Source organism: Thermobia domestica, chromosome 2 (genome assembly GCF_964235325.1).
Source record: "Thermobia domestica chromosome 2, izTheDome1.hap1.1, whole genome shotgun sequence".
NCBI lineage: Eukaryota > Metazoa > Arthropoda > Insecta > Zygentoma > Lepismatidae > Thermobia > Thermobia domestica.
Window position 1 is genome coordinate 119560614 of NC_137455.1, and position 25907 is coordinate 119586520.

The window sequence follows — 25907 nt, forward strand, 5'->3', positions numbered from 1 at the left end:
ACTGTCTATAATATATAACATTGACCAAATTAAATTAAATTGAATTAAATCTTTCAGTTTAACGTCCCACGATTATATCCATTAAGCTAAAGGAGACGGATGATTAAGCAAGTGAATAATGATGGAAGAGTTGGTGGAATGAAAATGTGGGAAGAAACGGAAGTACCCGAGAAAACCCATGAACATGTTTTCCACCACAAACTTACTTGGCCGGGAATCGAACCAAGGAGCTCACACACTAGAGCTAAGCGCTTTACCACTGAGCCACCGTGCACCTATACCATGGACCAGAAAGCAATATAGAAAAACTAGCTGAAATCTCTGTTCTTTGCACGAGAAAAATAGATTTATATAAACTATTTAAAAGGTATAAATATACTTCTTTTCTCCCCTTAGGATATGTATTTGAAATGAAATGAAATTATATAAACCCATCTTAAGCCAAGTCTAACTACTTACTTTTCAAAATTCATCTGAAATAGTTCAAATCCTTTCCCATGATAATGAATCGAGACAACATCGATATAGTTTGTATATATTGAGAAAAATGTTATAGATATTGCTTCCTCCTCTCCTCACTCTTAGAAGCGAAATTTTCTGAAACGCTGGGCAGGTCCACTTATTTAAAGAACTTCATACTTCAAATCTCTACATGAGAGCTTGTGAAATACTCTATTTTAACTTACAATGTGAATCCAATCCTTTCCCTTAGGACACACATTTTATTCAAAGTGACATCTTAAAAATCCCAGTTCGATGTATACACAGATTACCACAAGCTTTTCAGCGTAATTCTCATCAGTTCTGCTGGTTGCCATCCAACCACCTTACACACAAAATCCCTAGTACCGATCCATGGATCTAATAAAGTATTTAAAGTCCCATCTGTTTAAAATTCATATAGACCAACGAATTTTTCCTAGTTATTTAAATCAGCGGATTGAATTTTAAAGGAAACTAGCTGAACCTGCTCTCTCTACTCATCATTCACATATGAGCATGAATTTCCTTGTCATTTCTCACAACATCTGTACATGTTCCTTTACAGACACAAGTGAAAGACGTCTTGATAAAAATCGGCAACGGGTATCATAAAGGGACGTTGGTTTCATCAGGGGCATCAGAGTTTTCTTTCTTCTTGCATGCAATATGTAATAAGCAAAACATTACGTGTACCATTAATTATAATGTAAGTGATATATAGTGAACAATCATGGGCAGAACAATCAAGATTCATTTTAGCCTGGAGAAATTATCCTTCGTTTTTCGTTATCATTTGGCCATGAAACAAACGCCTGAGAGATATACAACCCATATATACAGCAATGTTATGTTGGAATGTATAACTCATATGATATGATGCTTTTTTTTTTTAATTTCAACACTTCCAGTGTAACCCTAAAAAATGTAATAAAGAAATAACGGCCACGTTATTTAAGATATTCAATTAAAACTGCACAACCTACACAAAGTTTGGAATCGATCAGCAAAAACGGCACGTTTCTAGCACTTGTGGTTTTCGAGATCATATTGTTGAAAGGATTGGAGACAAACATATAAATCTAGCATTTTAATATATAGACTAGCTGAACCTGCGCTCTCTACACAGCGCATCAATCACATATGAGCATGAATCTCCTTGCTATTCCTCACATTTGTACATGTCCCTTTATAGACACAAGTGAAAGACGTCTTGATAAAAATTGGCAAGAGGTACCGTAAAGGGGGAGATTTTCTTTTCGACTGCTTTTTCAATATGTCGCACCGTTTGCAACATTTGAGCCTACTTCCGGTTGGAGTTTTTAATTCATGTATGATCAGTGTTTTCTTTCTTCTTGCATGCAGCATGTAGTAAGCAAATACATTGCACACACAATTAATTATAATGTCAATGATATATGGTGTTCATTGGGCAAAACACTCCAAACAATAAAGATTCAACTTAGACTGGAGAAATGGTTATCCTTCGTTTGTCATAATTTGGCCATGAAACAAACGCCTGAGGGGCATGCAACCCATATATACAATTATGTTGTGTTGAAATGTATAATTCGTAGGATATGATGCTTTAGTATTTTTTTATTCCAACACTTCGTGTACCCGTAAAAATGTAATAAAGAAATAATGGCCATGTTTTTTTTTTTTTAATTTTCAATTAGAACTGTACAACTACGCAAAATGTTCGATCGATCAGTGAAAATGTCATCTTTCTAGAGCCTGTAGTTTCCGAGATATCATTGTCGAAAGGATTGGCCACAAACGTATAGAGTAAAAGAACTCCAAAAATTGCAGCACAATTTATTTGCATTGATTTTGGAGAAAGTTTATTAACCCTTTTGGGACCAAATTATTATTTTCCTGATTTCTTTCACTTTGAGAAGTTCATTTAGTTTATTAATGTATAAGTATGACGAAAATATAACATTTTGATTTTTCCTGCGCATCAGATGTGACTTACGTCCTGTCCTATAAATAGGATCCTTTCTGATATACTACAGAGGACATATTCCTAACTAATTGCATTCTGTTGTTTTAGTGAAGCAATTCAAATTTGTATCGCAAAGTGCCTCATGATAGTAGAAGACAAGACTGCATTGAGTGACCACGGCCGGTCTATAGAAGCACGAAGTCTTCCTGATATTATATATATATATATATATTCGTATTTATTTACGAAAATTATACAAAATACAATATATGAAACATAACTAAACAGAAAATACAAATACCAGTATTTAGAACACCCAACAGTTATGTTTGAAGTGCAGATAATTACAATTCTGTATTTCCAGTCAAGCTCTGCTAGTTTGTTTCACGTGTTTTGACTTTGAGTGGAGATTAATTTTCCTTTGCCTTCATGGTATTTCACTAAACGCTTTGAAACAGTGTGACATTACACTTTTCGCGGTACGATAGTGGTTTTGAAGCGCATCCATCATCGTGGCATAATTTTTATGTCTTCCTTTTCGTCATGATGTAACCCCTTCCAGCGACGCATACATCATTGAATGCATTTGAAGAGATGACCACTAAGTTTGATATATTTTACAGAAATGTTGCGTCCAAATGTTAGAAGATCCATATTGGACTGAGTAAGTTTCATAAACATAATTATGAGTTTAGGATCATCATGTTAATAATTCGTGTAAAATCACTCAATAGCACTTCTTGCCTCTTATATCAATTCTAATTATTTGAACTAGCAAATCGAGGTGGCCGACACCTTCCATATTATAACGTGAGGCTGCTCAATTCAATATGTTCATGATATTGTCGTTCGCGAAACAGGATGTATGCTGTCAAAATTTGTGCCATTACAACACGTCGGTTGTAATTCTATTTGAAATAAGAACTTACCCATCCTAGTCGAATCTGTGTTCATATGAATTCCTTGCATGTTTATTCAACTCTTGAATCAGTCAATGGATACAGAGACAGACGATTGCTTTGCAGAGTACTGGTTGCTCTGAATCCCAATTCACTAAGATATCTACTTGTGAAGAAATTTTCAAAATATATTGGCACATGACTTTTTGGATTATCTACGAGACCTAGCATATTGAGAACCACTCTGGAATCTAAAGAAAAATTTTCTCAATCATATATATTCTCGTTAGCACTCTCCTCTATCTTCATGTTCTTTCCATAGTGGAAATCAAACTTTTACAACAAAATTTTATATGGGCACAACTGAAAATAATCTTTCTTTATCTCCACACCATAACGAACTGTTTCCTTCACTATAGTCTTATTTCACAGTAACTGTTAAAAATGCGATAGAATATCTCTGTAGATAATTTGTTTATAACATTTCTGCTTGAGTTCGCTCTAGTTCCTGTCAGTTTGTACACCAACTTGGAGAAGCTTTGTGTATGATGCGTCCATTTTTCTCCAAGCTGGAACATTATTATTCAGCAATTTTCTTTTTCTACAACTTACTTCGCTATACTAAAACTTAGAGATAAGTTGCGTTCAATTCAGAAAAGCAAAAATTGATGTTTCTAAGTGTTTAACAACGAATGATAAGCGTAAGAACGCGGAAAAATCAAGGGGGTCGGTCTACATTCGTTTTTATTACTTCGTACTATAATGCTTTGCATCAGCGTCCTATTTATATGACACTAATGTTTCAACATCTATAGCACTGAAAATTATAACAAAAGAAAAATAGTTTTTTCTATATTCTGATTTCAGCACACCTATTGCTGCCTAATACATATAAAACAAATGCATTGTTTGTATTAAAAACAAAAAATAATGTTTCCCGAAACATACCAAAGTAAAGTAACTTACATACGTAAGTTTAAGCGCCCGTCTTTTACAGAAGGAAATGACAGAATGTATCAAAAATTACAGTACATTAGAACAGGTATCCATTTGCTCCCTGTAATTAGCAGAACTCGACAACCTTGCTCTTCTTAGTTATAAAAAAATAGAATAAAAATATCAAGTTTCCTAAAAATAGGACGCAGGCTCTAAATGGGTTAAAATACAAAGGCTTTGAACAATAATTTAAAAAGAAATAAACTTTATGAAAAAGATTTATTTAAATATATTTTTTAAAGTACACATACTTTAAAATATTTGTCTTTGTTAAACGTGAAATCACAAATAACCATAAGTCAATGGTTTGAAATCTAAAGTTACAGGTTGGAGCTGAGGCGTTTTTATTGCTATTGTAGCATTTAATAGATAGATTGTTGTAAATGATCTAAAATAATAATAACTATAAACACTGCGATTCCTTTGTAGTCTGACATCATAGGTGGGAGGAGACCATATGCTTCAAATAAGTCATTGGGAAAATAATCGCATGGTAATAAATCAGAGGAGCGTGAAGGCCATTCAACGTCACCGAACGAGAGACATTTCATTAAAAATAAATAAATAAAAAGTGTTTCAGGGTTTTTGAAACTCTGTTTCTAAGGAAGAAAGGGGCATTCATAGGCGGAACTAGAGGGGGCCAGGGAGGGCCGGACCCTCCCAGAAGCAAAGCTGGCCCTACTGAGCGAAAATAATGTTTTTAATTTATCTCAATTTTCGCACAATTTTAGTGATGCTTGCATTCGATATATTTAATACATAGGTGTCTATACTCGTCCGCTCATCGATTTTTTTGAAATATATATATATATATATATATATATATATATATATATATATATATATATATATATATATGGTCTAATGTCTTAAGTCCCCGGACCAATTGCGGGAGTGGGCTGTATAGCAACCTCTCAACTTGCGTTATATGCGGACTTTTATAGCTTCATTAATGTAAATTATTTTTGTATTGTTGTATGTAATTAACATTATTGATGTAGTAAGTTTTTCTTGTTTATATATGTATGATAAACCAGTCTTATTGTTGCAGTGGTTCTCAACCTAATTCCTATCACAACCCTCATTCTATCACATCCTCTTGTCAGCGACCCCCTTGTAATTTCTGGTTTGTAATATTCTTGTGTGGGATATTTAATATACCTATTGCGGAGATCTCACGATATCCATTTGTTTCTATAATAGTAGAATCCATTTCTTGTATGTGATGAATATAGTAACTTCCCTAAAAGAGAATGGATTAAAACCAAATTTGGTCAGTTCATTCATATTACAAATATCGAATCCGATCCGTCATACTGTTTCAAAATGGAGACTGAAAATTTTCAAACTTCATATCTCCCTTAATTTTGGGCCATATGATAAAAAATATAAAGTGAATTCTAATTTTGGTTAAAAAAAACTTGGACAGTTGTTAAAAGAAGTTATTGAGTATTTTAAATGACGTGATAATGTGCGTCACGAAGATTGAACCAGACCTTGCCGCACTAGTGAAATCACACCATGCTCAGGTATCTCATTAGCTTTCAATTTTAATTCTATTTCAATATGTAGGTTCTGTTGCATTTGTATTTTTCTGGTATTTCAATATACAGTTCTCATGTTTCATATCGTACCTCTTTTTATTTAAATTGATTTTTAAACAACTCTGCACCTGTTGGAAATGCTTAGTGGACCTATTTTTTGTTGTTCTTAACAGTATGTATAAAAATAAAAATATGCCTATCAGAACAAAATTCAAAATAATATTTAAAAATATTTTCAGATATTATATTCTAATTATATTTATCTCTTCCGCTGATCTTCGCGACCCCCAGGTTGAGGAACCCTTATTTATAGCATAGTAATGTTTGAATAGTTATGATTCTCAGAGCAAATTATTAAGGTACACTAAGAAAACAACAGAAAGGAAAGAAGAAACCGAATTCTTGAACTGCTAAACTCAAGCGATTGTTGCTTTCTACATACTTGCATATCGTCCCTTTGTTTGCAAAGTATCGTATCTCAGTTTTTCTCATTTTTCAGGAGAGCGATTGAAATTTTGTACCTATTTTACTTTCCTGTTACGATCGTGTTTACCAACAAATATTTACCATTTTTTGACACAATGTAGCCAGAAGTACATTAATTAATACCACATGTTCAAATTATATAATATTGTAATATTAAAGCCATAAAAATTTATTATTTGAGATACGTCACTTTGCAAAAAAAAAAAAAAGTTTGTTTTAAAAATGAGTTTCGTCGCTGTGCATAGTTTTTGGGATATAAGATTAATGCTAAATTGAAGTTGGAAAACTAAATTTGTCCGTTTGTGTACATCTAAGTTGCTGTATTTATCTTTGGTAAGAGTAACTTATGTATCATTATTATGTATGAGTAAAAATAGTAAACAAACGATAGAACCAAAAGTCTTATTTCTTTCATTAATTAATTAAACATATTAAATTAATTAGTAGTAAAAGCACAAACTAATAAGGCGTATGATCTTTCACCACAAAAATAAACAATGTGGTACGAAATTAATTCGACAGATTAATACTATTAAGTGAATATGAAGCTGTATGAAAGGCAAATAAAAGTCAAGACAGCTTCTGAATAATGAAATTAAAAATAAGTTATCGTAACTAAACTAGAATATAATAGTATTCTTGTAAGTAAACATGAGTTTAACTTGAATGAGCACAGTTAATAGCACCTCCATACAATACTGAAAATTACTGAACCATTTCCATAAATTAATTGAAAAAAAGAAAAAAAGAAAAAGAAAGCAATCCTGAAGTTAACAAAATTACAAATAGAAAGAAACTCGTTTCCGTTTGAAACCGTCCTAATGGTCGAGGTGCAAGTAAAATTGCTGGTGTTCAGACATTTGTATGACAGGGGAAGGTTCGTTGCACAGAGATTTTAAGTCTGCGTATTTGTCTTGGGCGACTTTCCTTTCGCAAGTTAAGCTTTCCGACCTTAAAATCTTTTACATTCTTCGTGAGGCGCTTAATTTGGAGTTCCTCGTAGTCTAATTGTAGGTGGCTGGTTTTGTAGAAAATAGTTTTCAGCAGTGACGTAACTAAGGGGGAGGGGGGAAATAGAGCTTGTGCCACTGGCGCCGGATTTGGGGGTGCAAAACTGGGCAAATATTTATTTTTGTGGTAAGGCAAGGAAAGAAGTTTTAGCAAACTAAAGATCATAAAAAATAAACTTAACAGGACAACAACGACTCAACAACCTTAGGATCTTATTCATAGAGCATAAGTTAGCTTCAAAGTTATTTTTTGAGGACGTTGTAAAAACCTTTGCAGCCAAAAGAACTTCCAAAGTTAAATTTTAGTTCCATCTTTTTGTATTTTCATTTAACTTACATCGATTTAAGAGATTTGCAAAATGTCTGAGTATATTTCTAATACTGAAGACAACAGCATGACAGTTTTTCATAATTAAATATTCTATTCTAAAGCAAGAGATCGTAGCTTCATTCTACACATATACATATCCCGATATAATTCCAAAAACATTGTGATTTGCAGTTATTATGATAAGACTATATGAATATGCCGAGCATGCTACTCTCAGATTATTTGACAATCAAATACTAATTAGTTTGGTGTTTCATCTTGTACTAAACATTAAATTATGTAACTGCAATTTTGAAATCAAGCTTTACCACTTCAAGAAAAAAATTGAATTGGAGAATTACTGTGTGATGCCAATATCAGGTGTAGTTGAGGAGCGTTTTGGTTTGGTTGGTCAGGAGGGGCCTAGACGAGTTCTTGTCCCGGGCGATAACTAGCCTAGTTGCGTCGCTGGTTGTCGATGACCTCTTCAAAACTTTTATTTCCATCATGTTCTAGTTTATGTCTTTTGCATTACCTTCCTCTGATTCTCTAATTTGTAGAATTCTAAGTTCTTTGGAGAGCTGTTTGAAGTTGAAGTCACTATGCTGTAGTTCCACTACCTCTAAAGGCTGCTTTCTACGAGCCAGCTTGATACAGGAACCAGTTGTGACGGCACATGAATATTTCCTGCTTGCTTAAACAACATATTACAACAAATTACACATTAAGGTAAACACACACACACAACAAAAAAAGTTTGAGATACGACTCTATGTGAACAATAGAAAAACTTACATTAATTTCTCTTGCAAACTGTCGTATCTTGAGTTACGGCAGTTCGAGAGAAATTTTTCTCTACAATTGAGATACAACAAACATCAAACTGCTTATTCCACAGTTATATTAGGAATTTAGATATGGCTATTAAAGAGCTATAGAGCTCCTAAAGGGGAATTCGGGGCTGGTCTTAACTCAAAAATTGATTTTTTTTTTTTTTTTTTTTAGATACGACTCTTTGCAGACAAAGGGACGATATAATACTCATTCACAAGTCACTATCCAATATCATTTGTTGCTTTTCATTATTATTATTATTATTATTATTAGTCATATGTAATTTTTTTTTTGTATGCTTATTTGATTTTCGTCATTATTATTACTAGCCTTATGAATCAGTGTATTTTACTTGATGTGTTCAACTTAGAAATACTTATTTTCAATCTGTAATAGCAGTTATATAGTGTCTTTCTGAACCTTTTTTTTCCTTCAATATTTTGTAAACTGTTTCAACTGCACGGTAAATAATATATTTTTGTATTTTATACTGTATAGTTATTCTATATGGCATATCTTGTCTATATGCATGTTAATTATGCTTATTTTTTCCTATTATAATTTTTGTATTTCCCAGTTTGTAACATACTGCATTTTTTATGCTATTTTTTCTGAATTAATATTTTATCCATTTCACCTATTTTTGTATGATCAGTTGTATGTTATTAATTTTGTTTGCATGCGCTCTATGCTTGTAAAAACACTTTTTTCCCTTGGGGCACTTGTGGCTGTAATGCTGTTTGATTCGAATAATAATAACAGTAATAATAATAATAATAACTATTATTATTATTATTATTATTATTATTATTATTATTATTATTATTATTATTAATTATTATTATTATTATTATTATTATTATTATTATTATTATTATTATTATTATTATTATTATTATTATTATTATTATTATTATTATTATTATTGAACTGAAGTTTGTGGTTATATTTTTAAGGTATAAACTGTGACCAGGCGCGCACCCAGAAATTTTTGTACAGGGTGTCGAAAGTTGGGAGAGGTACAATATTGCAAGACAAAGGCACGACGTTATTCTGCACCCGAGTAAACTATAAATAATTTCCAAGTAGCGGAAGTCGTGCACCGCAGGAACACTTTTTATATTTTGCTTTTGAAAAGTGATTATATTTATGCTGTGCTAAAGAAAAAAAAAATATGTTCCTGATAATCTGATATTTTAGTTTCATACTGTAAAAGTTACATGGGTATCGTAGCAACAAGAGCCAGAGCAATTTTAACCGAGCAAGTCATGTCGTCTCTTGGTACAGGGTGGGAGGATGCACCAAGGGACTTAAATTATTGTATCTAGGGATAACCATACAGAAACCATAGCTTGCTTCCTCATTCTCAATAGAATGGGAATTTTTGCATTGTCAAGTAACTGTATATACAGGGAATATAATGTTATATAAAACAAATAATATTCCAGTTTTATCACATTATTTGTTGAAATAGTATGCAATGTGTATAGAACTAGGCGTATCTATTGGTTTTAAAAAATACAAATTTAGAAGTTTAATAATAAGGCTACATCAAATAGCTATCATCACATGCAAAGTGTTGTCCCTTAGTACATGAAAAATCGTGTCCCTTGGTACTTGATCGCCCTATTTATAAATAAAAGTAAATTTAACGAAAGGAGTGCATAATAAATTAAAGTCATCAGAATGTAGAAGCAATACATAGGTATCTTAAATATGCTGGAGCATTTACTTGTTACTTCCACTTATACGCAGAAAAACTCCAAATGTCAGGGGAAAAAAAAAAAAACTTTTGACACACGAGAAACATATATCGCCTTCCAGTTCACTTGTTTCTCTCTATATGCAATTATTTTATGTTTCCCAAATGAAGTATAGAGAACTGATTTCAGTGATAGGAAGGCAAAATTGGCACGAAATTCAGGAGGGCTGTAGGTGCTACCTGCCACGTCCCCTGGTACATTATGTCTCTGGAACTCACGACTTCCCCTACTTTACCTATATTCATAGGAAAAAATTCAAGGACCGCATTCTTTTTATAAGAAAGAAAAGAATGCAGATATAGTGTAAGATCAAATCTTTAAGCCACATTAATAATAATTTCTCTATTAAAGTAAGTATAATTTTATTAAGAAAGTGCACAGATGTCTGTCAAGTTACCAGATTGCATGCGGTCCAGATCGGATGGACTTTCCATGAGTGCACCCTGGTACGAACAAACACAATCATTTTTTAAAAAATAGATTTTTTGAGGGTCCGGATCCGGTAGACCACTCAGTGGGTGCCCTCTGACTGTAACCATATTTCCCGACGGTTGATACTGACGATGCAACTACAATAGTACGCTAAGAAGCTCATATGTAATTAAGGAATATTACAAGAGTTGTCTTATATATGCTGCAAAACGTTGAATAATTTGATTTAATGATTTAAAATAAAAGTCCTTTTATACCATTTAATTCGCTTTCTTTTTCTCTCGGTTAAAATATTGCGATCTACATTATGTCACTTCTGCTTGTCTATCAGGACCACATATCATAAGTCCTCCGAAAATTTTAAATTGTAAGGTGAGTAATTTAATATTTCATTGAAAAGATAATGAGAAACATCTTTTATAGGAAAACGAGTCCCTCAAGTCCGTCTACAAGCCGCCTTCTCCCGTATTGTTCGCGTAATATTTAAGTTGTACGGGAAGTTAGCGAACTATATTTCTCCGATTTGGTAATTTTACATATTTCTTTTTCTTTCTTTCTTTCTTTCTTTTTTTTTTTTTAGTTAAGAATGTATAAAAAATGATTATATTTCTTTGTTCAAAAAGATTTGTGTAATTAAGCTGCAACACTAGTAAACGACAACGATTTATTGTAAAACAAAATGAAAAGATTTTACACTTTGCTTTAAATACAGAAATGAATAAATATTAGCCCGTGACTGATTTTTAAAAATGTATAATTTTAAATTATGTCACTGCTTGTATATTTGTGTTCCTATTAGATGTAAGAACAAACTGAGAACATAATAGTTAACGTTTACGAATAATATACTTGCGCTCAGAATTGCACGAGTAAATCAGTAATAGAAAATCATGAGTTTTTATAATTAAAGTAGATTTTGGGTAGTTATATAGTAGCAACAGAATATAGGAAATATATAATTTCTGATGTAATATTTAAATATTCTATAGTAGCAAGCTATTACAATAAGTCTCAATAAAACAATAATAAGATTATTAACCGAAATGACATAATTACACTGCATTCATATAAATTACAATTTAAATATATAATTATAAGGTCTGATGTAATATATTTTCACTGAAATGTTATATGACAGTGTCGTGTTGGAACTAAATTACTTGAAGAAATGATATTGAGTGCGGGGTAAGGAAGACTCAGAAAGAAATATAAAAAACATTATATCAAGGTCTCCTAAAAGATTCTTCCAATTTTCAGAATTAAGAGGCCATGCACCTCCCCCCCCCCCCTTCCAGAAAAATATCTTAGTTACGCCAATGGGGGCATTGTTTCCCTAATATTTAAATTTCTCTTTCTTTCATAAAATGCCGAATGTAAAGATTCGCTTAAGTTGGAGGTGTGGAATTTGCATATAGACTTTTAATTAAAAGTAATGAAATATGTTTCAGCTTTTCAAAAATTTCTGCTCCTAAGGGGATCATTCTATATCCAAATTTCCCTTCACTTTCTTTATTTTGAAAGTGCGGAATGTGAGGATTTTTTTAACATGGAGATGTGAAATTTGATAAATGAATTTTTAATTAAAAATTTTAAAAAAATGTTTCAGTGTTTCTAAGGATGAAAAATAGCTCATTTCTATAACATCCCAATTTCCTTTCCTTTATTTAAAAAATGACCAATGTAAGTATGCTGAAGATGGAGGTGCAAAATTCGGTATATGAACTCTTAATTAAAATTAAGGGAATATTTTTCGGAAACTCCTCTCTAAGGAAGAAAAGGGGAATATTCAGATTTCTCATTCTTTATCCGAAAGTGCTTAATATGGGGATTTGCTTAAGTTAAAGGTGTGCTCTGCGATACACAATCTGTCTATTAAAAATACGTGATTCAGCATTTAAAAATGCATATTTGAAAGGGAAAAAAAATTCTACAATATTAAAATTTCCAGTTTTATATTTATTATATCTTCCTGTACGCAGAAAGGACACTTTGCTACTATTGATAAACTTTAGGGACATTTATTTTCTTACATAGTGATTTCCCTCGCTCACAGTAGTCATTCGAGGTTTTGCTTGGGAAGGAAGGAGATAAAACTCGCCAATATACGTAGTTTCACATTTTTCATTAGTATATTATAATACTATTGATTAAAATGTATATACATTACTAACTCATGGGGGGAGGACAATTTCCGCCTGCCCTCCGGAAATTACACCCATGTTTGCGCGAATTACTAAACAGTTTGTTTTTAGGATAAACATTTTTCATATTGTTTTCTGTTCAAGAGTAAACATTAAGACTTCGTTGTATCGGGTTTTAGCGTCTCTTTCAACATCGAGGTTAAATAAGACATGGACAATTGTTTAATGCAGAATCCGAACCTCATGAGCTCCTGTCGGGAATCGAATATGGATCTCCCACGTCGGAATAAATGTTAGAGACAAGAGGAAAAGGAGTTGTGATTTTGTTTAACATATATGTTCTAATGTATTATATTACATGGCCGTGATATATTTCTTGCAGTCAAACATAAATACTTTGTCAGTAAAATGCATTTTTTTTTATTTAAAAAAATCTTTCCCTAACCAGGATTCGAACCCATGGTAAAAATAAACATTAGCATGCGAATCCATACGATATCCCCTACACCACGACATCTGTTGATGGTATCATGTAATATGGCAGTTTTTACTTTTTTCTTTTCTTGGTCATATTTAATGATTCTTTTCTACATGTCATTTGAATATTTACTTGGAGACAATGACCAGATGGTCCATTTCTATTAGAGAATACACACATTGCTCTGTAACAGAATGGAGGGAATAGATTTCCCTTGTAAGGAGATCGGAAGAACGTGAAGATCTAAGTTCAGCTTTCTGGACGTAGTCTTTGGAACCCAGTCCCTCTTTTTGTGACCAGAAGTGTATCAATCTAAACTTTCATAGTAAATAATTTCTTGTGATTACATGAAGACGTTATGTGTTGTTCATTACTGAACGCTAATCGATACAATATATACACGAAAAGATAATTTATTAACTTTAGAAATATTATATAAAATACTCAGTATTAATTCGTAACATAATACTACATGTATTTTTCACTTGTGTTAAATCTGCGAGAGTTCTTGGGAGTGAGGACCACTTCCCCAAAAGGAACTTGAAGTCCTTAAGATTCGAACTCTGCTTTCAATAATGTCCTAGGATTTCTTTTCAATCTGATGGAGAAGTGTCTGGCACATTTCCCGATGTAGACTTCTTATGTAATCTGAGACTTATCTAAAAATACAAATTATTGTTACCTAATAGACTTATTTTTCAGTATTTGTCTTTAGTGCTTCTAATATTTTGTCTCTTTTTCAGCCAATCAGTGTGTACCCACAGTGCATTAACGACATTAGTTTTTGGATACCTGAAGGAAGTACGTGTGCGCCTAATGATTTCTATGATATTGTTCGTGGAGTAGGAGGGGATATTATTGAGCAGGTGATTAATTTTTTGTTTAAAAATCTGAACACATACCTGTCTTTTCTTTTTCTTTTTTTTAAACTTCGTACTCAGCAGAGGTAGTGTCAGAAAAGTGAATTTATTCGTCTAGTTTAAGTCAAATTGTATTAAACAAATAAATGAATTAAAAGAAATGATCGTAAGTGGGGCTGAAGTTTAGTCGCTTTTTCTTACAATAAAAACTAATAAGTTGTCAGTTCACATTACTCGATACACACACTCACGGTTGTAAGATTGCACGCTGTGAAGTATCGGCTTTAAAATTAGGCGTTATTAGAACTCGAGAGATAGGGGTCTAATGAGACGTGAGACATGATTAAATATATCATGATTCCGCACTTATCAAAGTTGATGACTAGTTGCTATGCGGACGGCCGCCATCTTGAATTTAACTTTTTTATTACAAACGCTACGTAGATTATGTGATACATGACCATAGGCTAGAATTTCACCAGAAAACCGAATCTGAAGTCAAGATGCATTTATCTTTATGTGGTAAACAGTTATCCACAATTGCAGGTGTGACTTTCGTATTACATAATGTACTCAACATGTTGTCCGTGCTGGGCAATGCACATGTTCAAACGCTTCTCCGAATTGCTATGGACACGTATTAAGGTTTCTGGGGATACTTGTTCACAAGCAGCCATGATACGTTGTTCCAGATGGCAAACATCACGAATTTTCACAGCATACACTATAGCCTTCACATGTCCCCACAGGTAAAAGTCAAGGGGGGTTAAGTCTGGTGATCGGGTAGGCCATTCCACTGGTCCACGTCGACCAATCCACGTCCCAGGGAATTGTTCATCCAGGAACTGACGCACCTGGATATCATAATGGGGAGGTAGTTGTTGGAAGAATCTGGGGAAGGTACCATCCTCGGACATCAGAGCGGCATTATGTTTTCCTCAACAACGAGGTATCGGACTGCATTTAACTAACGTTCCTGTAATGAAAAACGGACCGACTATCTTTGTTCCCCATATGCCTGCCCATACCACAGTTTTCCCTGCACCGGTCATTTTCGAGGGATCTGTCCACGCGGGGTTGTCACGGGACCAATAGCGCATGTTTTGCCTATTGACCTCACCATTTACGTAGAAATGGGCTTCATCCGAAAAAGGTATCTGCATAGCGAACTGCGGATTTACCCTCAATTGCTCACTAGCCCACTCGCAAAACTGGACGCGACGATCGGGATCGTCCTCCGACAAATGTTGCTGCAATTGCACATTATGTGGATGCCACTTATACCTTTGGAGCACCCTGTGCACTGAACTGTGACTCATGGCACACTGCATTGCTAAACGACGTGTGCTTCTCTGCGGCGACTTCGAGGAGGCCAGCACGGCTGTAGCTGTTTCTTCGTCCGTGGCTGTCCTTGGCCGTCCACTACGGGGTCTATCCACAACTGTTACCGTTTCCTCGAATTTGGTCAATAACCGTGCCACTACAACATGCGATACAGGTGCTCGTTGTGGATGACGCGCATTGAAATCGACAGCCACTGCGCGGGCACTCCTCCCGCCCCATATTTTGATGATCTGGATGCGTTCGTCCCTCGTTAACGGCATGATTCACAACCTGCAACACAAAAGAAACGCAGTCAAATTCACAACTTCAATTGTGGATAACTGTTTACCACATAAAGATAAATGCATTTTGACTTCAGATTCGATTTTCTGGTGAAATTCTAGCCTATGGTCATGTATCACATGACCCACGTAGCGTTTCTAATAAAAAAGTTAAATTCAAGATGGCGGCCGTCCGCGTAACCTACGCCAGAAAGTGCCCCTCTAATCCTCAAGTTCAGCTGCCACATCAAATTCGCTGAAAGTACATCCATTTGGATTTTAATAGGGGTGGTAAGGGACTTTTGAGACACCCTGTATATATATATATATATATCTGTATTTATTTAATTAATTAATTAATTAATTTAATAACGTCTCATTCTACTAACTATAGGGAGCACGGTGGCTCAGCGGTAGAGTCCCTGGTTCAATCCCTGGCCAAGTAAGTTTGCGGCCGACATCATGATGTCCGTAGGTTTTCTCGAGTACTCCTCCCACATTCTCATTCACCAATTCTTCCATCATCACTGACTTGCCGTAATCATCCCTCTCTCTTAGCCTAACGGGCATAATCGTCGGACGTTAAACCAAAAGATTTTATTTTCTACTAACTATATATCCTATTGTTATACAACCAAAATGCTCTCACAATGGTGTGTACAATATAGCATCCAGGGGAATTTCGTAAGTTAAATTTCGGATTGTGAAAATGCGATCGACTTTAAGAACTGATTGAGTGTGAAAACATCTTATAACAAAAGTAAACAATAATGCGGGTGAAAATGTAATAAACCTTTTTATAAAATGCATAAAAAAGATTGTTTTGTGTGTGAAATCAAGAAATAAGACGGAGTGTATAAAAGCATTGGGTGCGTTTAGTGATTAAAAAAAAAGCATTCTAAGTGGTTTGTTGTCATTGTCTTTTTTTGGTGGGGTAAAATGAAGAAATCAGACATTCTTTTTTGTGCAATTTTTAATCTCATCCTCAGATAGACTATAGTGTCGAAAGAGACTGTCTCAGCAAGCATGTAGGAAAGGAAACAAATAAAAATTCTACAGCTATAGAAAATGTATTTAATTATGACTAAAAAGTAGAAAGTAAAACAGAGCATTTCCCATACTTTTCTTTTTAGTGATGCATAAATAGAAAAAAAAGTAATTTCTTTGAAAACAGCATTATTTTTTATTTGTTAATACAATTTGTTGTTTTGTTTTGTTTGTTACTTCTTTTTAAACAAAGCGTGCTTTTTAAAAATATATATTTTTATTTCTCTAACTGATCTTCATTAACAAGAGAAAAAAAGAAAAGTGGAAAGATTATGTTAAATCTGTATCTGTCCAAATTCGTGTTGTTCTGATCAGTGAATATCAGCACAAAGGCTCTTTTTAGCTGTGATTTGGTATTTCCAATCTACTCACCACAAGTTTCTTTCCTTCTGGTACGTCGGGCTCGATTTTCTCTGTTCCTTCTCGCAATGGATTGGTCCTTCCGCGACCTACACCCATTTATGTTATTAATTGAGTGTTTCATCTAAAGTGTATCATCAAGAAAATAGCACAAAATGCTTTTAGGCTATAAAATAGTAACACATACGTGCATTTTACATAGTTAAGTTTTTTTAAAAAAATGCCTTGTCTATTGTCATATATATCTTTTGTGCCAATCATAGATGTTCACAAAACAGCGTATACCCTCTGAAAAATTTAGGACTACATTACGGTCTCTACATCTTTTACTTCTATATGATAGACACCTACTTGATTTGGGTCGGTCGATCTATCAGTTTTTCTTCCCGCCAGCCAGATAAGCCGCAGAGGTTACATCCAACAGTAATGGTCTTTTCGAAGTCCATGACCCCTGCATGATTCACCACTTATATTCTCGAGCTGTGTGTCTTGGTTCCTCTGGAACCGGTGAGGCAACGTATAAGTAGTATGCTCACTGGAACGGATTGACTTCCATCGTACTGATTACCGACATTCGTTTAGTTGTGCCATTTCTACTTTGGTTCTAATTTGATTGAATTATAATTATTTTCTTATTGTCCGTTAATGTTTTTTGCCTTCTGTATTCTAGTGTTGTACATGAGCTCCCTCGTGGCTAAGTGGCTAGTGTGTGCGCCTTTGGCGTGAGAAACCTTGCTTCGATTTCTGGAGGAAGCTCATGTGGTTTGGATTCCACGTTAAGCTGTAGATTCACATCTCGTATAACTTCGCTGCTGAAGGGAACCTAAACTCAAAACCAACTAAAATCTAGTATTACATATGCGGAAAGCACTGTTTAAGTGCCTGTTTCGAAAAGGCTAGTAATAGTATTCACGGTATTTGTAACAATTGTGAAGTTGTACTTGGCCATATGCAGTTGGAACATTGACTTACTTGAACATTCTAAATGCTTATCTATCGGGAACTGCAGGCTGGTATCAGGAGATGATTCATGTGTTCAAACAAGTATCCGTTGTTTAGGATGTCCGTTAATAACTGTTTCTTTGCATTTTCAGGTGTCGTTGACGGATACGTTCTTCCACCCAAAGAAACAGATGTTGAGTCATTGTTATAGAATCGTATATAGACACATGGAGAGAACATTAAGCAAGGAAGAAGTCAATGTTGTACACAAACAGATTGAAGATGCAGCTCGAAAGGAATTAAACGTTATAATAAGATAATCAGTGGTAATATAGTGAATATTGTTTAATTTTTATGTACAGTTTTGTAAGATCATTTTTCATGTACATATATAGCATAAATAAATTGTCATCAAATATATGGTACTGTATTTTTCTGCATTATTATTATTATTATTATTGGTGAGAAAATACTTTAAATGAAAACAATTGATGTGAATAGAAAGGTATGGGCATAGTAATCAATAACGTTATGCAAAGCAATCAAGTTACCAGGGTTGGCAAAAACCATGGTTTTTATTGGAAAAAAAAAAAAAAACAGGTTTTTTGGTTTAAACCCAGTTTTTTTGGTTTAAATAATTTACTCTATGTATTTATATTAGATATGGACAGAAATTAGCTTGTTTCGCCGTGGTGCTATTATGCAACAACAAGGTTATGCTGGAAGGGGTCACATAAGCTTAAAACGGAATCCAAACCGTTTCTCGGCTTACATCCAAAAGAAATTGTCCATTTGGACACGAAACCGGGACTAATTGGTCACAAATGCGATTGCCGACTCACTCACGAAGGACTCCTGATAAAAATACGTTGTACTGATCTTTACATAGACCTACTTGTTAATATAATTGTCAAGAGTCATTTCAGAAGGACAAAATGATAAACAGTTACACAAGTAAAAACATTATACAGAGTTATATACAAATCGGAAACTCCCGCCTTAGCCATTGGGAAAATCCTGTTATTACTTTAAATGTATCTGGATGTAAAATTTTAAGGTCAACGTATCATAATCACTACGCTAAAACTGAGGTATTAAATTACAAACTTGGTATGTAGATATTATTCAAAAAATAAAGTCAAATCCAAGCTGATGTTGAAAGCTACGTAGGCAGTTGATAAATTTTGCCAATTTCTATCAATATATTTAAGCAACCTTGGCTTCTTTATAAAACAACAGGCATTCATTCAAGTAGAAATATATAATTTGGTTTCATTTCGTATGTTTAGGCTTAACATCCTTATGAAATACCAAGGTTATCACGGAGAAGACTTTCGCTTAGAGGGACACCTCGAATCGCTACTTGGTTTACACTTGAAAGATGGGTGGGTTGTGGTTCGACCGAGAATTGAACACAGGACCCCTTGATTAAAAGGTAAAAAGTAGATAAACGTAATGCGGATGGCTTGATATGTGGAAACGTCACCATGAAGTTCACACGATTTTTTTTTTTTTTTTTTTGTTTTTGTTTTGTTTTGTTTTGTTTAAACCAGCCAACCCTGAAAGTTACCACAAGCAAATCTTGGAAGTGAGTATTTAAGATGCATTTTTGTGACTGACAGCTCATAGACATCATGTTATCAATAGGATCTTTAATTATTTGGAATAAGAGAGGAATAAAAGAGCTTTCAACTACAGCTTAAAAGAAAGAAAAAAAGTAACTTATTTTACAGTATAATTTTATTCATCATTCAGTGAAAAAAAAAGTAAATATAGACTTGCTTAATACGAAATTAAAAATTCATTTGTTTAAACTTGTATAATAATAATAAAATATTATAGTAAATTTGGTTTTACATCTATGATACCAGAAATTCATGACAATGTTTTTACGTGATTCATTGGAGCTACGTAATTGTAAATATACAGTCGTGGTATCTTCTACAGTATAGATGAGATCTATGTCATATTGGTGGTGGAATCCAGAGGTCTAAGTTGGGACGGAACATGTCTTTTGCGTCAGAAGTGCGGGTGGACAATATATAACACCCATACCGTTAGAAAAAAACATTCGGAAATGGGTAAAAAAAAAAAAAAAGTTTAATTTTTTCTTCTTTGATTGTATTTAGTATGTCAAAATAAGTGGTCATGCAAATTTTCGCAACTTTATTGCCATTAGTTTGGGAGAGAAAAGAAAAGTACAAATGCAAATGAAAATCATTCAGACCTACTGTTTTAAAAACACAAAATGTCGTAAAATATTAAGATTTCGTACTATACGCAGTGAAACTTTCTTTTTTATCATGCGTACTTCTTTTATACTAAACCACTATTTAGTGAAAACCTTATTTAAGGAGAAAAAAATCAAGCAATTTGTTAGGCGTTACACTGTATTACTACGTTAGCTCATATAAATCCATTACAAATGTCACAGAGTGTCTATTAAAATTCAAATACAGTTTTGTGACATTTTCTTAGTCCAAGCATCATCTTGAATAAATAAAATGCATCTCAATTCTTCAACCAATATTTACCTATAATTAACAAAAGCAAATTTTCCAAATGATGCTTATAAGCCTGAAAGTTCAGATGCGATTGATTCAGGATTTATACTCCTTGGCTTACATATTCAAAATGTCTAAAAGGAGCATTGTGCTTGTATTGTGCTCCCCCCCTCCCCCCATGACTTTTGTTCAGTGCAAAGTGCCTTGGGTTCTTTCATCGTTAACAGATTCACGTGCTAACGACATGTGTAAAAAATCATTTCTCAGAACCAATAACATAAAGCAGCAGTAGTAGATGCTAAGAGTTTCATGGGAAGTGAGCCAGTAAATGGCATGTTGATTTCTGGCCCCCAGAAAATTATCGAAGAAAACTAAATACTATTGTCAGTAATTTCCAGAGACTCGTGATATAAGGAACTCCAGGAGGGCAACCTTCAAGACTTGATAAACTAAGAATCGAAACAGGTGACGAGATAATGGGGAGTACACGGAAAAGAGCAATAGAAATGCTACGTATTTATCATCACAAATCCAAATCAAATTTTAATTTATGCAGGTTGGTTGGTAAAGATGACATAGTAGACGAGGCAAAGAAAGCTAGTACTGTACCTACAGAAGAAGCAGTTATCCATTGATGTTCAGTTTTTTGAATAACCGATGGACATTCGTAAAGAGTTTCACGTGTTTCCCAATTGAATGTAAATGAATGCTAAAACTATTGCTTACGAAATATATAAATTTCTGAAAAGTGAAGGCTTCGATCCAAGTAAGTGCGTCGGATAAAATTATTATGAGTCTTGAATCATGGTAGGACATAAGTAGTTACAGAAGATTTTTACTAGATAAATACAAGAAAGCCCTGTTTTCCACTGTGCCAGTCACAAATTAAATTTTGTTTTAGATTATTTAAATAATGTACCAGCAACCCGAAATATGATTGCCATGGTAAAGGATGTAATAAACTTTTTTTTTCTTTCTTAATTTCCTGGAAAAAGGAAGTCTACACCGAACATTCCAGAATTATGACACATATTTTGGTCTCAGAAGTATAAAGGTATTACCATATTCAAACAAATTTTGTAAGTGTAGTTCAAGAGTTAGAACAGTGTGTCTATTGAGTTTCATTTTCAAAATTCCAGTATATTTAGTATCAAAATTAAATTCCAGTATAATTCAAGTATTTTCAGTATTTCCAGTATCAGTAGACACCCTGTAGAAAGTTATCAATAGAAGGTAATGCTACTCCTAGGAAATCTGCTTTTCAGCTACATCGTGCCGCAACAAAGCCTGAATTCGCTCTGTACGTCCAGTTAAAAGCAAAGTATTCGGTTCTGCTAAAACCGGTAGCAGATACATTGCAATAAAAACATTTGAACATATTAGACTGTGTAGAACACGTAACAAGAATTGTGACAGTCGTGAAAGAACATTGTGAAGCAGCAAATGCTGTGTGCCAGGATATTCTATCTTAACCAATGTTATAAACATTGAAATTGAACTCTAGATACCAAGAATTATTACAACATAAAAACATCGTTCCAATCATGAAGTGACGAGTTTTGGAAAAGATCCTAATAATTTCATATGTGGATACTTCATATCATTGGAGATTTTACAATGACAATTTACCCGCATTTTCTTTTGCTGTTACTGCACTTTGCTGTTATCTTCATGTTAGTAGAAGAGTTTAGCCAACAGTCACAGCGTTTTTGTGATTTTTATAAATTTGGAAAATTATGATAGTAAGGTAGGACTATGGTACAGCTTTGGGAAGAAAGGGGGGGAGGAAGGAAAGAAGGACAATAAGAAAGAGTTGGAAGTGAAGGAACTGGAAGAAACGAGGTCATTTCTCCTTCAAGCAAAACACACACTTCTAATTTTTGTGTCCCAATCATGTACTACAAGTACCATTTGAACACTCATTTAGTACCTTGAAGGTACATCGAACCCTGGCTCAGGCAAGAAGAAAATAAATTGAAAAGGACGTTCCGCAAAGGTTTAGCCCAGTTCAAGATCAAATTGAAACAATCTTCCAACGATTTATTATTGCACCTCCTCACTCTTATCCTGGCTACGCTTATGAAAGTGAAATCGTCTGAGAATATTTTTGCTTTGGTAAAATATATTTGAAAATCTTTGAGTAAAAGTTTTGATATGTTAAAAATTTAGTTCTAAATTTCTGCTTAGATATATATTTAAAAAAAAACGTTAAGTTTTACGTACCTTATTGAATAAAGGGGAGTTTTCCAGTGTTTTGTAACTGCGATCAACTGTAAAAGCTACCTTGATGCAAGGAGTATTGATTGATTGATTGATTTTGAGTTTAACGTCCCTTTTCAGCAGCGAGGCTATATGAGACGTGGACCTACTGATTAACGTGGAATCCGAACCACATGAGCAAGGAGTATTGTTAGCAATTCAAGGAAAACTTCCCAGGAAGAGATCGGGCTCTGGCTTTCTACAACAGACGTGTCAAAATATGAAGCAAAACCAAGCCAAAAACTAGAGGGTAAAATCAAACTTGTTTCTCTAACTTAAAAGAACAATTGACACGTGTTTCTAATGGACATATTTTCAATCATGATCAAACAAATTTAGTAAATGATCTTGAAAATAGAAAACTAATATTTAAACCTAAAACAACGTGCTTGTGTGCCTGAAGTGTTCATATTTGAAACAGCGCAAGGGATTCGGAATGTAAGAACGGACTTTTTCTCGATAATAACCAGTCTTCACATATTTCGAAAGTGTAGTCAAACTAAAAGTACTAATCATCTGTAGGAATCTTATTTTTATTTTTTCCCTATAGTGTTATTTTGATATATACGAGGGGGAGTCAAATGAAAACCATAATTATTTTTTTAAATATTATTTATTGGTCACACAGAGTACAGAAGTAAATCACTTTTCAACATAGTCCCCTCCTCGTTCAATGCAAGTCCGCCAGCGCTTCGGAAGAGCCTGAATACCTGCAGAAAAAAAGTCTTTTGGGCGACGGCGCAACCACTCGTGCACCGCGTTGCGTACCTCTTCATCGGAGTGGAACTTCCTGCCGCCCATTGCTTCTTTGAGCGGACCAAACAGATGGAAATCGCTCGGTGCGAGGTCTGGCGAGTACGCCAGGACTGACCAGTGACGATTCGTGACAGGAAGGCATTACCGTCACGTTCAGCACGCCACAAAAGGTCTTCGCACGCATCAACACGTCGCTGTTTCAGTTCAGGCGTCAGTTGTCGGGGCACCCATCTTGCAGACACCTTATGAAACTGGAGAACATCATTCACAATATGATGTGCCGATCCATGACTCATGCGTACACATGCTGCAATTTCGTCTATTGTCACACGGCGGTTTTCCAAAACGATGGCTTCAACGGCTGCAATGGTCTCTGGAGTCACTACGCGCCGAGCCTGGCCGGGGCGTGGAGCATCGGCCACAGACGTAACACCATTTGCAAATTTCTGGCACCATTTATAGATTTGTGGCTGTGACAAACACGCATCTCCATACTGAACCTTCATTCGCCTAAAAATGTCAATCGGTTTCACACCTTCACTTCGCAAAAACCGAATCACAGAACGCTGCTCCTCGCTGGTGCATGTGGCTAGTGGGGCTGCCATTTTGGAACTGTTGTTGCGCCTGTGTTTGTGCATCTGCCGGTTGCTGCCACCTAGGAGACATCCGGCATACTATCGTAAACAGGCATGCCAACTTACAGCTCACTGGCGCCATATGTGGATTTTTATTTCTACTTTTATGGTTTTCAGTTGACCTACCCTCGTATATAATTATAGTTTGTTGTCAGTTTCATATATTAATACTTATTCAACTTTTCCAAGTTTTCGTTCACGTCATTTAATCATGTTGTTGTTGAAAACCCAGCTATTTAAAAAAAAAAGTGGGTTTTGTTGGGCGTTTTTTTCTTTCTTTCTTTAAATTTTGTATGTATATTTAAAGCTGTTCCTACTTAAAATATCATTTAAGCATTCATGTTCTATTGTACTCATGAAACTATGAAATTCCCTTCTGAGGCCGCGGTGGTTTACATCTGGCGCAGTTCCTAGTTCGATCTCAGCTCCCATCAAGTGTGCTTCATGGTAGACAAACACCGTGTGCATGGATTTTCTCGGGATTGTCCCGTTTTCTCGTACTTTCTCATGTCACCATTATCAACCATCTCATCATCACATTCTTTCTCAGTCCCGGTCCATAATCATAAGATATTGAACTCACTTAAAAAAAAAAAAAAATCGCACAAGGAATCCTTGAAGCTCCATCCGCGTTTTGTGGGATACACTTTGCACCACTGACACTTGTTCATATTTCAATTTCTAGAAAGAAGGAAGTGTGGATGGAAATAAAATCGCCTTTTACACACAGAATTTAAATCCCTGAGGCAGCCGTCCTCACTGAAGATTCTTTTAGTTTTCCTCAAAACACGTCGGGCAAATACTGGAATAGGACCTTAAGTTCAGGAACCAGATTAAAAATGACTTTATTGAAATGGATGTTGTTTTCCTAAAAGAAATAAAATTTTAAAAAAATAAATAAATAAAAGAACTAAAATGTTGGAAATTGATTTTTTCTCATTTTCAGTTATCAATTTGCTTTCTTACAATAAGTTTTATGATCAAAGGGCTTTTGTGACAATAATTGTACTGTGCTTCACATACTCCACCAGATACGCAAGAAGAATTAGGGAGTTTGCGTTGTCGTTAGTGTTGAGAAGATAGGTATATCTTAGTAATTTCCTTTTTCAAGCAAAACGTTCTCGATTTGTAATTAATTGACATGAAGAAAGACATATTATTGTTTATATTAATACGCAAATATGTACTACAAAAAACAAAGATAATGTATGTAGTCGCATTACTTTTTATTCCATACTAGCTGAAATGCCCGTTCTTTGCAAGAAGAGTTAGGTTATGAAAAATATTTGATCCTCCTCTCGTACTTAGGACAAGCATATCGGTGAAAGTGTACTAATAAAAAACTCCATAAAAAAAATATATTTTTGGCATGAATTTTAAACCCTTGTCTCCCTTAGGACAAGCCCTTTAAGGACAGTTACATGATAAAATCCCAGCTTGAGGTAGGTACTAACTATATTCAAAGACTCATTTAAAACTGTTCAACCATTTCCCCATGACGCGGTCACAAACAGCAAATATCCTCGACTTAAATGTGAAGAAATAAATTAAAGAGAACACCCTCTTTCTTCCCTTAAAACTGAAATTTTCAAAAATAGGAACTGACGTGTCCCCGTATT

At 34.4% G+C, this 25907-nt stretch overlaps 1 protein-coding gene across 1 annotated transcript in view; it reads left to right on the forward strand.

Annotated features, from left to right (window-relative positions):
- Positions 1 to 18554, forward strand: part of PheRS-m (Phenylalanyl-tRNA synthetase, mitochondrial) — a 50958-nt gene extending 32404 nt beyond the window's left edge. Inside the window, exons 6-7 of the mRNA XM_081745468.1 lie at positions 14065 to 14187; positions 18287 to 18554. Coding sequence (XP_081601594.1) covers positions 14065 to 14187; positions 18287 to 18454 — 291 coding nt within the window. The 3' untranslated portion in view covers positions 18455 to 18554. The remainder of the gene's footprint in view (positions 1 to 14064; positions 14188 to 18286) is intronic.
- Positions 18555 to 25907: the final 7353 nt, after the last annotated feature.